The sequence below is a fragment of the Spea bombifrons genome, chromosome 2 (assembly GCF_027358695.1).
Source record: "Spea bombifrons isolate aSpeBom1 chromosome 2, aSpeBom1.2.pri, whole genome shotgun sequence".
NCBI lineage: Eukaryota > Metazoa > Chordata > Amphibia > Anura > Pelobatidae > Spea > Spea bombifrons.
The window spans coordinates 89296400-89314448 of record NC_071088.1 but is presented as its reverse complement, the minus strand read 5'-3'; the positions used below and the strand labels follow the sequence as shown (position 1 = coordinate 89314448).

General features: G+C 43.6%; 1 protein-coding gene across 1 annotated transcript; it reads left to right on the top strand.

Annotated features, from left to right (window-relative positions):
• The first annotated feature begins 5290 nt into the window (after window positions 1-5290).
• CNOT11 (CCR4-NOT transcription complex subunit 11) lies at window positions 5291-13509 on the top strand. Its single transcript, XM_053457462.1, has 7 exons — window positions 5291-5645; window positions 9212-9376; window positions 9593-9745; window positions 9868-10070; window positions 10835-11037; window positions 11866-11962; window positions 12909-13509. Exons 1-7 carry the CDS (start codon window positions 5330-5332, stop codon window positions 13104-13106), a joined length of 1335 nt encoding a protein of 444 aa, XP_053313437.1. The 5' UTR covers window positions 5291-5329; the 3' UTR covers window positions 13107-13509.
• Window positions 13510-18049: the final 4540 nt, after the last annotated feature.

Sequence of the window (18049 nt, the reverse complement as noted above, 5' to 3'; positions counted from 1 at the left end):
CGCACAGTTCCGGGATCCAGAGAGGAAGTTCATCCCCAGCCGGCTGCGCCGGGCCCCTTCCCTGTGTGCTGCTCGTATGTCACAGACACAGTGCGGCGTGTGCCGTACCCCGGGGGCCACATCACTCACATTAAAGGAGCTGCGTCCGCTAATTGCGTTTCTAACAGCTTTGGCACAACGTATACCGTCCACAGTGATTGGAGGAGAGGTCATCGCCGTTCGAAAATCCGGAAAGCCACAAACACACCGAATCACCCCCCCAAGAGTGTGTTTAGTGCCATTCTAGAAAATCTAACAAGGAGGCTCTCAAGTTCACTGCCAAGGGCCACAAAGACCCGTTCTAAACATGCCTGGGAACTTTCCAACAGAGACCCTTGAAATATTAACCCTTTAATAGCCCATTGAGAAGGTCCTATGTAGTGACTTGCCACCTAACCAACAAGCTCTAATAAAGCTTGGAAACCTGCATTCAAGCAGGGTTAGCAACCCTAACATCCCATTTGGGAGTGCTAGGTGTGATCCGGACAATCTGCCCCCTTAAACGGAGGCCTGTCTCCGGAGCATGCTTTTGAAAAAAGCGCCTCACTTATTATTTTTAGATTATGGTATTTATGGCACGGAGCTGCAATAATAGTCTTATGATCTGAAAATGAAGACCTGATTTGTGAGCGGCCCTCCATAATACGTTTATAGGAAAAAAGTGACATCTAGGGACAGATCCAAAGTCCAACCTACACTATAAAGAACGCTATGATTTGTGCTAACAGTGCTGTTCCACCTACTCTGTACGTAACGGAACGCAGCGTTACGAACATGTCCCAGGAATACACGCGTGTGATTCTAATGTCTGTGAATGTAGCAGATGGTGCTGGGTAGCATGATGAGAGGGAGCGGGAAGCAGGGCCAGACTGGGGATGATTTTATGGAGGCCTGGCTCTTTAAGGCCAGTGGGTGCCAGGTGATGACATTGCTTTGTCATATTTTATTATTGGTTAAATCCACCCACATTCCCTTTTGATGACCAAGCATGGAGGAATATGTGGTTCCTTACCTGTGTGGGGCCCTAATTGATAATAAATCAAAGTTTGTTTCAAGGTGCTGTTCTGCTCTGCTGAACTTCATTTTCTATCTTCATTCAGCAATAGAAACTGCATTCCTAAAGTTGAATGCCCGTTCCAGAAATAAGTCTTTAAGCGTGTAAAACGTTGCCTAATTTTCATGGAATGCATGTCATGTGAGATTAAAAGATTGTGGCCATAGAAACTGGGGAGATCAATGATCATCCTTTTAACCGGCCCCCTGGCCCATATGTGGCAGAAAGGCTGCCAACCTAGGCCAGAATAAATGACTTGATACATATTACCCCCAGATAGAGACTTCTTCAGCTTATGTGGCAGAAGCACCACTGCCTTTGTATGAGCTCCACCGATCCTGGACTAAGGAGACAAGTTACTTTAGTGGGGCATCAGTTAATGGTGGATTTAGGTTATATTTTAAAATTCACACACTGTTTTTAGCTCATTATGTATCTGCTTCTAAATGGAAAAGTTCACAAATAGTTGACGTGGTCAACAAAAGCATGTTTGGATGATGGGAGTGGGATTTGTCATCAAACTCTGCCTTACACAGCCCTTCTTCACCTATCGGTGTCCCTCAAAACTCAACCCTTAGCAAACGGGGAATGTATAATTATGTACCAGCCCTTCCTGTAGAATTTTATGTTGGTCATGTTACGTTAGAAGACACCTAAATAAGGTTGCAAGTTCTACAATTCTGAAGATAATTGCATAGATTATTCAGCACTAATGAAGAAACTTGGTGGTTGTACTCCTGTTGAAAAAAACACCACAGAAGTGTTTTTAAGAAGCTCATTTTGTTGGTATAGCAATATTTCTCTGAGATAAGATAACGATTTCCTTGAGAAGATATGAATGAGGTAGTGTTTGATTTTAACATGATTAACAAGCATATGTTCTCTTAACTAAACTTCATTTTTCTCTTTCTCCTCTTTTGCTTTCTGTCTCTTTCACTTCGTCTCTTCTTTCCCTCAATCTTTCCTCTCTATTTTTCTCTTTGTTCCTTTTATTCTTTCTTTGCTCTCTCTCCCCCTCACCCCCTCTTGCTCTCCATGTTACTACCCCAGCTTATCACAACTACTGACAAAGTCATGCCTGGAGATTTTGCTATAACGACTATGACCTGGTTCTAGAGAAGAACATAAACACCATTATTTCAATACATTGGGGAACTGTGGCAGATTGCCAGAAAGTGCTGTGGGATAGACACTGTACAAAACATGACGTCTAACAAGCACATTCAGACGTTACAACAGGGGTGTTTGGATAATGGAACATAATTTGAATTTCCTGAACCATTTCTTTATATAATCAGGAAACTGAAGAGCAGAGGAAGCTCATGGAATATGCTAGCCCCATTGTTGCTACATATTTTTATTTTTGAGGACTATCGTCAGTAGCTAATGCAATTAGCAAACCTGGAAAATGTGTTCATACATCTACTACTAAAATTAATATATACCAGTTGCATATTTTGCAGTTTAAGTTAGGCAGGGTTAGCCTGGATTTCATTCTTGCCACGTGGTATAGTCAACTCAGTCACTAGACTAGTGAGTGTTGCTGAAAGAGACTTTGCTTTCCTGCTTCAACCCCTTTGTGACGCAGGACGTACTAATACATCCTCTAAAACATGCTCTAGCTGAAAGAGGACGTAATAGCATGTCCGGCAGTCACGCTTCCTCACATGTACATGGAAGATCAATATAAGCGCCGGTTATATTGTTATGATGGACAATATTAAAAAAATAACATTAAAGAATAACAAATATTAAAAAAAACTCCAGTGATGTCACCATGACATCATAAGGGGTACCGTCCAGTTCCAAGTGAGATATCTGACTTTAAAGACCTCAAAGGGATCTCCATAAAAAAATGTGTATAATGTAAAATAATAAGAAAAAAACTATTTAAGAAAATGTAAATAAAAAATAGGTGACCAAACACCTTGAGAGTGATGTCTTTCCCCCCCAAAAGATATGCTAAAAACGGCACGTGAAGTCTTATTTCCGCTTACTATCAAAGTTCTGCATAATACAGTTCCTACAAAAATCATATTACAGCCCTTACGAAATACTATTTTTTTGAGCCCACATAGGATAAGAATATCAGAGAAACCAGAGTTATCTAAAAACATGTCTTTCTAACATTTAATTCATTTATTAATCTCCCTTCCCCAGGAGTACGGAGCTCTATCCGATCTACCTGTCTGTGCTTTTCTACTGGAACATCAGCAATAATGGTCCTCCGAACGTCCCATCACACACTGCTTAATGGAAAACAGGGTTGGGGGTTGGTAGACACAGTAACACAATGCCGCTGTCATGCTCTAAGCCAATAGAAATATTGATTAATTGGTCCAGAGGGACTGTATTTTACAGCCAACTAAGAACTACCTCTAGTTTATTATCATTAACTGCATTTTCATTTTAGTGCCCGTGAAATTCCGTCAATTCCAACTGCATTTCGTTTACATAAAAACATCAGGTAGCCAATATGAATGAGTGCTGTCTCAGGGAACTCCAGTTTTTCTTCTTCTTCAACTTCTTCTTCTTAATGTTTTTGTGGCTGTACAGTTAATTACCTTCTCTAAAATGCAATGGTGAAAATCAAAATGTACAAGTCCTATTTAGAATTCATTTAATTATCTACATAAAAGAATGTAAAGGGGTGGAAATATCCAGGTATTAGTATGAAGAGCAGGCATGGTGTTAAGCTAGTTATGGTTCACCAAGAATCACAGTAGATGCTGGCTGCCTCCTTGCACCGCCAGGTGTGCTGTATGGGTGTTTGAAGACGTCTTGAGGGATAGCGGCAATAGTCATTCCCCTACCAGAAGGGTTCAGGAACCTTGCCATCTCTCATCTAATATAACATCAAGCCAGAACATGATTTGGCTGGTTTTTCTTTCAGCTTATTCAGCATTATATACATGAAAATTTGCAAATACAAATAGAGTGATCAATGTGATAGGCACTTATCTAGTGTCCCACTTCCCTGGGTCTAAAATTACTACATATGAATGTATCCAAAGTGCTCAACAGCATTTATTTTGCACGAATAATTGGCTTTGTTTCCAATGAGCTAACAATACTATAAAACTAAACCATTAAGCCAACCGGGTATGGCTGGTAACAGGCGCGTCCCAGAAGAATATGTTTGGTTTTTCAGCCAATTCCAATGTTGGGCATTCCTCCCTCTCTGTCTGGATGTATGGAGAGGAGGACGTGGCGTGGGAAGGAGATGAGTGCGGTGGGGGGAGATGTGACACATTCTCACAAATTCATTAATTCTCACTCATTCAGACAATTCATCCACACATTAATTCATTCTCTCACTCATTCACACAATTCATCCACACACTAATTCATTCTCTCACTCTTTATTTATTTCAATATTCTTACTAACCTTTCTCACTATCTACCCCCTCTCCCTCCTTTCTCACTATCTACCCCCCCCCACTTACCTTCCCAAAGTCCTGCGGTGGGAGTGCGTTTCAATTCCGGGACAATGCATCGTCCCGGATTGAGGCTGCCCAGGACTTTAAGTCCCACTGCAGAACTGTCCCGGGCAATGCAGGACATGTGGTCGCCCTATATGGAGCACTTATCGTGTCCTATTCACTAAAAGGAGAGTCGGTAGGAGAGTTTGCAGCAGACATGTCGTTTCAACTGTCCATTATAAAGGACCAACACTTGCAAGTTTCTCCAGTGTGAAGGGCCGAGCTGGCCCTGTAAAATGCATAATTTATTGCGTAAAGAGCCTTTCAAAAGCTTTCATTGATTTAACTATACGTTATTCGGGGCCAGCCATGTTCTTCCTGCAGCAGAAGCTCACTGGGAATGGGCCTTCATAATGAAAAGTAACGTCAGGGAGCTGTGACTTCGCCACAAATTCTCCTGTCAAGTCTCCCTTTAGTGAATAAACCCCATTGTTTCAGTAGTTAATGCAGACCTTTCCTCCAAACTAAAGCGCAGATTTAGTTTACGCCAAACTCTTCCACCACTAGGGGGAGAAAACGTGCCCAAGTTACGTAGCCAAACGTCATCACGCCTGGGAAACCGTGCGGATCTACTTTATTGTAAAAGCTTTATTGAAACGCGTAACAGATAAACAAGCGGTTATCCGCGTTTGCTGCTGGCTGTTACCCTGTAACATATGTGACTGTAGGCGGGACGGCTCCAGGAGGCACGGGATTACTCGCCACTAACGCACGGTGACGGCCGCCGCTTTTGCGGCCTGGGACCGGCAGCAGGATGAGCCTGTGCGGGAAGGAGCTTTCGAACTTGCTGGGCATTATGACAGAGGAGGCCTGTGGGAATACTTTCGAGGGCCTCTCTACGGCCTTCCACCACTATTTCTCCAAGGCCGACCATTTCCGTGTTGGCTCGGTGCTGGTCATGCTTCTGCAGCAGCCGGACCTCCTGCCCAGCTCCCCGCAGCGGCTCACCGCTCTCTACCTGCTCTGGGAAATGTACCGCACCGAGCCCCTCGCTGCCAACCCCTTCGCCGCCATATTCGCTCATCTTCTCAACCCGCCCGCCGGTGAGGAGGCCGAGAGGCTGCTGTCAGGTGAGGCTGTGGGGAGGCTCTGCAAACGGTAACCGGCCAGTGGAGTATTCGGGTATCGCCACCTGCACGAAGCCGCTCCATGCTGGCTGTCATTGTTTATCTAGTACTACAGTCTCCCGGCATTCACCTCACAACTTTATTAACCCGTTCCAGCCTGGAGACTGTTTTGTATGTATGACCTGTGTGTGTTATGTACTAAAGAGTGATCTGTGTGCGCTATTAATCGCTGTTTGTAAATGTAGAGCATGCAGTTGTATCAATGAATATTAAAGTCAGTGACCAGGACGTAGTCTGTGTCTTGGTGACAGTCTATCGTCTTCCAAACTTTAAGTGTACTCTTGTATCTAAATCCAACATTGGAAAGTATCGAATGCCCAAATCCTTCCCAGGAATTGTGTAAAAAGTTATTGCGTTAATAATGAGTTTTCACGGGGAACACATGTCGCGAGACGCAAGCAGGCACTCGTAGGTGGTTGTCATAGAAACTGAAAAAGCGTCTTTAATGTTTCTTAAAACACGAAGAAGGAATACGTTAAGGTCTTTCTGAACATGCTAGGGTTCAGGAAATGTGTTAAGCGGATCAGCACCTTCAGCTGGGGGGGATTTTTTGTGCTATCTCGCTGATTAACTCTGGGTCTGACAAATGCTGGGCGCGATCGCCATGGAGACCAGTCTCTAGCACCTTACCAGGTGAGGCTCCTGCATCACTAGGGGCCCTGAGCATCGCCACCACCAAACCCTTCAACATGGGCCGCTCACCGGTAGCCCGTGCTGTCTGAGTCTGAGCGCGGGGATATGACGTTGTTTCCTGGCACTCAGCCCCGACCAGCCAGTATATCTGAGCCACGAGGGAGCAAGTAGCTGTCCTGAGTAAAGATCTAGGTTAGAATCTTACTGTGTGTGTAAATATCTTATATCTCACTGTGTTAGTGTGTGTTTTAGCCTCGTTGGAAAAACCTTGTTTTTTTGGCTGACTAAAAGAGACCTAGATAGTCTTGAAAGCTTGCAATCCATTATACGTCAGTTAGCCAATAAAGGTATCATCTTTCCCAAACTTGTTTTCTCTCTCGCTGTGACTAATACCGTACAATAGTATCGAGGAGTTGGAGGAATGTCCGACTCGCCTGTAAGCCCCAGGTTTAATTAATTCTTTTGGGTGTGTAGGCATCTCTGTGTATAAACAGACCTATTGATATGTATATTAGTCTGTACATCCATGTGCTCCCTGTAGGTGATTTTAGTGGTTTCAATTATTGTGTTATCTTAGCTGTGATGTTTGTGTCGGGCACCTTACGGTGTGGATTGTAAGACAGCAAAATTGGTTTTGGGGAAGAAAAAAAAATCAATATGTATGTTTAAAATATGCAGTCCAGGGAATTTCATGGCACGATTTCTTAAAAAAATAAAAAAAAAATAATAATCTATATGACTTGCAGTTATATATAATAAGTTATTTAAACATGAAACGCACTGTTTCCAGATTTGCCTTCCCGTTTATTTTTTAAATATTTTTTGGGGTTCAGAACTCCCCCCTATTTGTAGAGAATACAGAAAATTCGTTCTAGGTACCAACTACACAATTTAAGGAGCCACCCCGTTCCAGAGATTATTCCAGTGTTATATATGAATATTTACCGACACTTGAAGGGGACGCTATACCCCCTTTTATTCCATGTATTTGTGAAATCTCTGCTGGTTCACTTACCTCTGTCATGATCACATGTTGTCATGATCGCTTATTGTCTACATATGGGCACTCCCAGTCATATCCCCCACATTTTGATTAAGCGCATACACTGCTGTGCCCCCCTTTTCCCATGGTCCTGAAGTGTGGTAAGAAAATGTGAGCGCAGTGGTAATAACATAGGTATATATGGCATATGTCTCAATATATATATACCGTATTGGCTCGGATATAGGCCGCCCCCGTATATAGGCCGCACCCTAAAAGTTTGGTGCTTTTTTAAAGAAAAAGTTTTTTTTCTTTAAAAAAGCACCAAAAAAAACATGCTGCCACTCTGTCCCCCCCCCGAGATATGCTGCCGCTGTCCTCCCTCCCCGAGATACGCTGCCGCTGTCCTCCCTCCCCGCGATACGCTGCCGCTGTCCTCCCTCCCCGCGATACGCTGCCGCTGTCCTCCCTCCCCGCGATACGCTGCCGCTGTCCTCCCTCCCCGCGATACGCTGCCGCTGTCCTCCCTCCCCGCGATACGCTGCCGCTGTCCTCCCTCCCCGCGATACGCTGCCGCTGTCCTCCCTCCCCGCGATACGCTGCCGCTGTCCTCCCTCCCCGAGATACGCTGCCGCTGTCCTCCCTCCCCGAGATACGCTGCCGCTGTCCTCCCTCCCCGCGATACGCTGCCGCTGTCCTCCCTCCCCGCGATACGCTGCCGCTGTCCTCCCTCCCCGCGATACGCTGCCGCTGTCCTCCCTCCCCGCGATACGCTGCCGCTGTCCTCCCTCCCCGCGATACGCTGCCGCTGTCCTCCCTCCCCGCGATACGCTGCCGCTGTCCTCCCTCCCCGCGATACGCTGCCGCTGTCCTCCCTCCCCGCGATACGCTGCCGCTGTCCTCCCTCCCCGCGATACGCTGCCGCTGTCCTCCCTCCCCGAGATACGCTGCCGCTGTCCTCCCTCCCCGAGATACGCTGCCGCTGTCCTCCCTCCCCGAGATACGCTGCCGCTGTCCTCCCTCCCCGAGATACGCTGCCGCTGTCCTCCCTCCCCGAGATACGCTGCCGCTGTCCTCCCTCCCCGAGATACGCTGCCGCTGTCCTCCCTCCCCGAGATACGCTGCCGCTGTCCTCCCTCCCCGCGATACGCTGCCGCTGTCCTCCCTCCCCGCGATACGCTGCCGCTGTCCTCCCTCCCCGCGATACGCTGCCGCTGTCCTCCCTCCCCGCGATACGCTGCCACTGTCCTCCTCTGCCCCCCCCCTCCTCGACTTACCGGAGCAGACTCCCGGGTGTTTTGCGGGGCCGGCGAGGGACATCTACGCAATACGCGTATGCAACTTCCGGTACCGGAAGTTGCATGCGCGTATTGCGTAGATGTCTCCCGCCGGCCCCGCAAGACACCCGGGAGTCTGCTCCGGTAAGTCGGGGGTGGGCAGAGGTAAAACGCTTAGATAACCTCCCGTGCCGGCCGCCCCCCCCCCCGTGGGAAGTGCTGGCAGGGGAGGCTGTCTGAGCGTATCGGGGAGTAGGATACAGGTCCCCTGCACCGCTGCGGGGGATCTGTATCTTAACCCCGCTGCCTGCCCGGCGCCCGGGACTGCATGTCCCGGGCGTCGGGCGCTAGACCCCGAATATAGGCCGCACCCCCACTTTAAAAACTTAAAGTGGGGGAAAAAAGTGCGGCCTATATTCGAGCCAATACGGTATATATATATAATCTATCAGCGTGATATTATATCGTCTAATCTGTGTTTGGTTAGGTCGGTGGGTCAGTTTTTTCGTTAACCAGTAGCCTCCAGTTTAACATAATTTTGTTTATCATTTTTTAAAGTGTTTGTATGCGTATTGGGATTTTAAAAAAAAAAAACCCAAACAACTTTCTTTTGCTAGGCTTTCTACCGCCAATCACACCCCCAGAAAAATTCTTTCTGTCCCAGCTGATGTTGGCCCCACCGAGAGAGCTGTTCAAGAAAACCCCCCGGCAGATTGCTGTGATGGATGTTACTAATTTGGCCCAACCTGTGGATATCAGTGGGCTTCAGTTAGCACTTGCAGGTAGGAGGGAACAAGTGGGTATTTTACTTGAAAACTTAGGGAACAACTGTTTTTATAGTACAGAGCATGCAGCATGTATCCATCATTAGATGCCTGTACCTTCCATCTTTATATTCATGTTAAAGACACCCCTGGTCACTTCTGTATAAGCGACACAAATAGTCTTGGGCGCAGGTTTATCTTTTTATATTTTGTTCTGTATCTCTCTGTTTCCAGAACGCCAGTCTGAGCTCCCCACACAGAGCAAGGCCAGCTTTCCCAGCATCCTAAGTGATCCCGATCCAGACTCCTCTAATTCTGGCTTTGACAGCTCAGTTGCTTCGCAGATCACGGAATCGTTAGTCAGTGGACCGAAGCCACCCATCGAAAGTATGTTCCAGACCTAAATTGCAATGGGGCTTTGTGTGTGTTTCACTTGTTATTCATGCTGCAGGAATATCCATGGGATACAAGTTTACCAATTTTAATTTTTTTTTCATTTGTTTTTAAAGGCCATTTCCGGCCAGAGTTTATTCGCCCTCCTCCACCGCTTCACATCTGTGAGGATGAACTTGCTTGGATAAATCCTATTGAACCAGACCATGCAGTCAAATGGGATCGGTCCATGTGTGTGAAGAACAGTACTGGAGTTGAAATAAAGCGCATCATGGCTAAAGCATTCAAAAGCCCGCTGACCTCTCCTCAGCAGACACAGGTGTAGTATCTCTGCAAGTGTTTACCTTTCAGTGCAGCCATCCCCATTGGGATTATTTACTGGTATAGAGACTTCAATTGCAAGAGTGCTATGCTTCCCCATGAACTAAATTTTGATAATGAACTAGAAAAATCTTTCGTTTATCCAGCAGGAAAAATAAACTATGGTAATATGAAAATCGGGTAAAAAAAACTCCTATTTTTTTTAATGGCTGAGAGCGGAATAGACTATCCATTTAATCAATACAGAGTCTTAGATCTTTAACTTTTAATATTTTTTCCTAACCCCACCTGAGAAATATGCGTCATTTTGATGCTGCACTGTGGTTTGAAATATTGTTTTTTGGTTTGCAACCGGGTAGCGGTCAAACTATCTGACGAGGTTTTATAGCGCCACCTCTTGGTCTTCCTAAACATTAGTTATACCATTACATAAGTTATGGTGGGTAAAAGTGATGGAAAACCCTTCCGCTTAAAATTAAGGGGGTAGTAGAAGTATTATTAAACATCTACAAACACCAGGCAAACCAGAAGGCTTGTTTCCCCTCAGAAATCTCATGGTGCTGCCACAACCAAAACGAATTCTGGGTAGGTGCATGCAAATAAGGTCAGCAATAATCACCTTTTGCCTCTATATCCACTTTATGGATCCCTTGAATCCATAAAGTGAAATATCCCTGACATGGGTGTTTCACCATACTGTGCAACTGGTTACTTTCTAGTTGGATGTTTATATTTTAATTTCTAATATTCTTTATCCCCCAGCTCCTAGGAGAATTGGAGAAAGACCCTAAACTAGTTTATCACATAGGCCTCACTCCAGCCAAGCTTCCAGACCTGGTAGAAAACAACCCTCTGGTGGCAATTGAAATGCTTCTCAAGTTAATGCAGTCGAGCCAAATCACAGAGTACTTTTCAGTACTGGTCAACATGGACATGTCTTTACACTCCATGGAAGTTGTAAATCGGTAAGTTGTAAAGAATGTTTTGTTCTGTGTTAGGAACTAATATGTGCTACCATTTCTATTGACTTATCAACCTTTTAATAGATCGTAAGCTTGCCAGAGCAAGATGTCAATGTTTTTGTCCATTTTAATGTTGCCCAATTGTACTCTCCCCAAAACGTGATGGCAGTATGGAATCTGCTGCCACTCTATAAAGCAAAAGTCATGTTATACTGCTCTCTGATGAGGTACAGCAAAAAAGGTTGAAAAAATAAGTGTAAACAATTTCAAAACACCTCATACCTTCCGATAATAAAGTAAAATAAAAATGAACTGCCCACAGACACAAAAGTAATAAAAACAAATAAAGGAATAGTCCCCAAAATATAGAAAAACTGTGTATAAGGCGTTACAGCACACTTAAGTCATGCTGCTTTACTTGGTTTGTTTTAGCAGTGGCGCCTATCCTGTGAATGAAATCCTAAGCACCATGGATACTGTATATACATAAAAGGAGTTGAAATAAATCATTAATCGTGACATACAAAAAGTGGAGGTTAACGTTTTGGCTGCATTGTTTCGAATGAAAAACCCTACTTGCCCTGGAAATTAATAAATATTGCACATTGTGTGCAGGTACATAAAATGAGAGGAATATTAGTTCAAAAAAACATTTTGACTCCATTGTTGGAACCGCTTATGGCCTGTGGATTACAGGTTTCATAGAGTAATAAATACTGTAATAATTATATATATTTCATCTTCCTCATCTGCTGTTTTGCTTCAATGCTCTTAACATGTCTATATGTTTTTACTTGGTATTTAGAACTTATTTACTTTATTATAATATAGGCTGACTACAGCAGTGGACCTCCCTCCAGAATTCATTCATCTTTACATATCTAATTGTATATCCACATGTGAGCAGATCAAGGATAAGTATATGCAGGTAAGCATTACATATCACACAACTCACTGCTTGGTTACCTAGTGAGTGTGAGGCAGGCATGAGGGCTAAAGTACGATAAATATACTTTATGTCTATACATAGCTGCACCTTTTCCCTACCAAAAGCACAGTGTTATTCAGGTAGCGGTACAATTTGTTTTATTCTTTGACCAGTCGGCACCAAAGCCAGACTTGTCGTCAAAAAGGAGCAGGGTTTACGGTGGAAATGAACACCCATAAATAAAAGAAAATACCTTCACTATTTCTTTAAAAAACAAAAACAAAAAAAAAACATACCAAGGTCAAATAAGAATAAAAAGGAGAAAATGGATGCTTACTATAGTGAGCTTCTAGAATAAAAATTATCGCCAGTCTTGAAAAATAGCAGTGAATATGAAGGTGGGATATGCTGTCTACTTTTGTATAGAAGGGACACTCCAATCCATCAATATAGCTGAGTCGCCTTTAAGTGTCAGGTGTCACCATTGCAACTTCATGGGTGACGTCTGCAGAATCCCCACAGTGTGCTTTTACCTCTTTCCTGGCTGTTTTTTGCGCATGAGATGTGTTTATCTGTACGCATACCGACTCTGCAAATGCTGCCACCAAGGGTCCCTGACTGTAGTGGGAGTGGCTTTCTTCTTCAAGCAACCAATCGGTCCTGTGAATTGTTGAGGGGGCTGCAGTACCTTCTTATTCTCCCCTATTTTTAAAGAAAACACTAAAGTACTTGTAGTTTTTTTTAGTATGCTTTCTCCTTTAGTGAGGCTGTCAGGGAAAGTCAGTTGTCAGCTGATACGTAATAATACCTACAAGTCTGGAGATACGGACGTGAAGGAGCTGCTGAAATAATACAAAGGGTGCACGGATTAATTCATAATGTCATGTTTGAGGCCTGTGTCAAATAGTTGAAATTAAACGCTTGCTTATATTCTGATTATTTACAGAACCGCTTGGTGCGACTGGTTTGTGTCTTCCTCCAATCTTTGATTAGAAACAAAATTATCAATGTCCAGGACTTGTTTATAGAGGTCCAGGCTTTCTGTATAGAGTTCAGCAGGATCCGGGAAGCAGCCGGCTTGTTCAGATTGCTCAAGACCTTGGATACAGGAGAGACCCCAGCAGAGGCAAAGCCTGCAAAATAGGACACGCGTCCGCCTCTAATTTATGAGAGGAACTGCTTTACCCCTTTGTGGCATCTTGTGAATTTCCTGCCTTCTTTCTTTTCTTCTTCTGGAGATGTTGAACGATACTGGCTAGAAACGTTTACTGCTAATTGGATTGCTGAAGAGGCAAGACGTCGACGTTTGGGGAACTCGCGTTCTCTTTACCAGTATTGGGAAAGCTCTGCGAGAGGACGGAATAGTTGTATATATCTTATATGGTTTTCAATACAAAGAAATCTGCATGCATTATATAGCAAACAATGTACAAATTCAATTCAACACGCTTTGACTTTACCATTTGTTAAAATTGTTAGGGAGTTCTCAGTTACAGCTAGCCTAAAATGCACATTTTAAATTAAAATGTTATTTTACTTCCCTGAAATATATTTTCACCTCTGTTCATTGAAGTTTAAAATACTGCAGCATCCGGAGAATTGTTATATTAACTATGGTGCTATTACTAATGACACTGTATGTGTGTGGCTAAAAGGCATTATAGCTTAACTGCCCCGTGTACAACCTCTCCAAGAAAGTCTGAGCCGGTGGAGGCATAAAGCATTATAAACACGCAGAGATTACTTGCGAGTCTTCTCGCGTTAAGCTCTTCATGAGAGAGAAGAGAGAAGCTTATGGGACTTGGCCCTTCCTAAATACACCCTTAAGTCATGTTCAAGAAACCAGTTTGAGATGATGTGAGCTTTGTGACATGATGCATTATCTTGCTGGAAGTAGCCATCAGAAGATAAGTACACTGTGGTCATAAAAGGATGGACATGGTCAGTAACAATATTGGGGTAGGCTGTCTCGTTTAAACAATGCTATATTGGTACTAAGGGGCCCAAAGTGTGCTAAGAAAATGTCCCCCACAGCGCTGCACCACCATCACCACCAGCCTGAACCGCTGATACATGGCAGGATGGATTAATGCCATCTGAATGCCGCAGCTGGAATCGAGACTCGTCAGACCAGACAATGTTTTTCCAGTCTTCCGTTGTCCAATTTTGGTGAGCCTGTGCACATTATAGCCTCAGTTTCCTGTTCTTCGTTGACAGGAGTGTCACCCGGTGAGGTCTTCTGCAGTTGTATCCTATCTCCTTCAAGGTTCGACATGTTGTGCGTTCAGAGATGGTATTCTGCATACATTGGTTGTAACGAGTAGTTATTTGAGTTACTGTCACCTTTCTGGTATCTCAAACCAGTCTGCCCATTTTCCTCTGACATCAACATTGCATTTTGGTCCACACAACTGCTGCTCACTGGATATTTTCTCTTTTTTTGGACCATTCTCTGGAAACCCTAGAGATGGTTGTGCGTGAAAATCCCAATAGATCGCCAGTTTCTGAAATACTCAGACCAGCCTGTCTGGCACCAACAACCATGCCACGTTAAGTCCCCTTTCTTCCCCTTTCCGATGCTCGGTTTGAACTTCAGCAAGTTGTCTTGACCACATCCACATGCCTTTAATGCATTGAGTTGCTGCCATGTGATTGGCTGATTAGCTATTTGTGTTAACAAGCAATTGAACAGGTGTACTTAATAAAGTGGCCAGTGAGTGTATGTCACATGTGTAATTATATACACATACATACAAATCCAAGGTTCAGGTAATGGCTTGATGAGGTGCATGGTAAACAGACACGGAGGGCTAGCTGAAACCCAATGTTTAGAGAACTATAATTATGCACAATGTCTGCGATTTTGTTTTACAGAGAGAGAATGGGTCTTTGCATCTTAAAGAATACATTCAGATGGATGTAGGGTAAGGCTGACAGTTGTTTTTGATTTATATGTTTGCCGCTTAATACAACTGGCTTCAGACAAATTAAATTGTCAAAGCGCAACTGTCATCAAACAGTGTCACTTTGCCATTAAAAGTTTATCTCTATGCCAACTGAAAGGAAACAGACTGCAAATATGTGAAGCATGCACAACATAAGTTATGGGGGGAGAAGTTGATGGAAACCCCCTCCACTTAAAATTAAGTGGGTAACAGAAGCATTATTAAACACAATTGTAGCATTTGTTTGTTTAATTATGCCTTTGCTAGTACCTTAATTTTAAGTGAAGGGATTTTCCATCACCTTTACACCACTATAACTTATGGTGTGTGCTTCTCGGACTGATCCAAGCCTCAAGCTTCATGCTAATGAGTCCCATTAAGGATGAAACAGCTGTCCATGACTCTTATAGACTCGAAATATGAGAAACATTTAACCCCTTAATGACAATTGCCAGTCCCAGCATGAGCAGCTATGTGGCTTCTGCTCCTCTGTCCCGGGCTTTGTTTAAACTCCATGTAGTACAACATACATTTGCTTCAGAATGTCAATGTATAAAGTGGACAAAAAAAGGTGATCGTTATTAACCTTATTTGCATATACATACCCAGAATCCCTTGCAGTGGTGTGTGTAAACATGCGTCTCTCGCTTGTTAACCCCCACATGTTTAACCTTCCAATTACTTACATTCATAGCTAGTCAAAGCATAATTGGGATAGCCCCGTGTGGTTGGGACACTTTTATTTTCCTTTCACTCAGCTTTTCCTTTTTTAAAGTATGAAAAATTGTAAACAATATTATAGAGTTTATGGTAATTGTAAAGTAAAAGCCATAAGATTTTTTTCATATATGTATGCCTTTTTAAATTCATGTCATTATTATGAATATTGTGTGTGCATTTCCTTAAAGACAGCTATTGACAGAATTCCACTAAAGAAATGTGTAGAGAGCAGGGTATTTATAGAGTGCAATCAGCAGGAACATTTTATTGGTAGTTGTACTGATAGCAACACCATTTTTCTTGGCCTAAACCAAAACTTCTCTGTACACACAGCCTTGGTATTTGTTTTTTTTATTATAGCAGACTTGGAGCAACAGAACCCTTATCAGCAGTGCAGGGTTGGATATAATGACTCCTAATGCGTAGGCAGGGCAGACTATTTTTCACATAATATGACAATCCAAAACTGGAACCTGTGCAGAGGCCTGACATTGCTGCTCGACTGAAGTCAAAGTACACAACTGCAATATATCTCAACAACATGTCTATCCAAATCATTCCCAGTAGCAAAAAGAGAGTTTTCAAGTGGGGCAGGATACCCCATGCTGCTTCTCCACTCTTCAAAGGAGGGAAGAGTTATGTTCACCCCACACCTTCAGCATCTGTGCAATGTGTAACAACCCCCCCCCCTCTCTCTCTTAGTTGCATGGTGTGGCATTGATGCTTTCTGCTCCCATCTTACTTTTCTGGCAACAAACTGTCCTGTAGCATACTACTAGGGAAAAAGCATTCTCTTCCCTGGAGGAAACCACTGCCAAGATTCTAGAAGTAATGCTTTTTGTGTTGAAAAGAGCCAGAAATCATCTAGATTTTCTTAAGTTTTCCATGCCAGCTTGGAGTTGGCTCATCATGGACGCTTAGGGAGAGTACACTCTCCTGGTGGCTGCAAGCTGGAGTTGACAGCAGTCACAGCACATTCAATTGGGCATTTTCTGCTTTCCCCCATTCCAAGTCTCCCCAAAAGATCTTTATAGAGTCTTGTCAACTTTGTATGTAAGAGTGTCATACTGTTGGTTCCAGCTAAGATGCATGGTTCAGTAATGTATTCTTCAATCTTTGAGGAAGATCAGGTTTATTGTGGATGTTTGGTCAACAAATCATACAAGTCAAGTCGCTTTCCAGGTATGACTTTATGGTCACTATAAACCATACGGATGGTTATTTGCACATCCCTATAGTGGGGCATTCTCAGGTGTTTCTTAGGATTGCTGTTCCATCAATGGGAAGGAGTAAGCCAGTTCCAGTCACCACCCTTCGTGAAAACCCCAAGGGGTAGGTGACAGGCCAACAGCTCATCCTTAGTACTTACACTGGCTTCTTGCCGTTGACAACCCTGAACCTTTTTCAAAAACTGGAATTATTAGCTTGGAGACACCCCTCTATCCTCAGCACCTATAGGATCTTTTTCTTATACAATTCTGAACGCCACAAAGCAGATGGTGACTCTACTCACAAGGCACATATTGTGAAGATTTTGGAACTACATTTTTTCCATACTCTTCTGTTGGGTAGACTGGACAGACCGTTTACTACAATCATTAAGGTCGTTGTAGTAAACGTGTAGGCTGCAAGGTGGCCTTTTAGGCATATAGTCTATTTTCTTGGATGCTAGCTTTTAAGGCTACCTTAAATATACATGCAATTCCTTGCGCTTTCATGGGTTTTGAGAGCTTGGCAAGCTAGATTCTGACCATATACTCTGATCTTGGACTTTCTTACAAAACCTTGTTGGGATATGGAGCCTGTGTTGGGGACACCTCATTGCAGTTGAGGCAGACCTCCTCACCAAAGTACTCCCTGGCAACAGAACCTCTCCAACTGCGTGGCTTTTGTAGAAAGAGGTAGTTGTAGTGTTTCTAACCGTACCATTGGAAGATGGGTTGTAGAAGATGAAAGACATGGCCCTATTTTTCTGCTGACATGAAACCTCCAGCTGAACTTGGGGCACATTCTACCAGAATGTTCTTTAGAGGAAGCAGCTGCTGTTCTTAAGTTAGAGACTTGCACACATTACCCATTGGATGTGGCCTCTAATTTTCAGCAGAAGGGTTGTTGCATCTCCTAAATTGCCTGTTGGCTTATAATTGACCTGCCAATTTAGTTTCATTTTCCTAGTGTTTGTTTTGCTGTCAACTTCACTTATTACAAAGGAAGAATTCATAGGCTCACGGCCCTGGGATAGGCCAAGCTCTCACGCTTGGAAAATGACAAGGAAAATAAATTATCCGATAGCTAGGATAGTTATACCTTTTAACATATCAGTTTCCTGTTCTTGCCTCTTCTTACAGAGTAGACAAGAGATCTTTATGTTGCTTATAGATAAGGGCTTTTGAAATACACAAATATATAAATTGGGAAAACT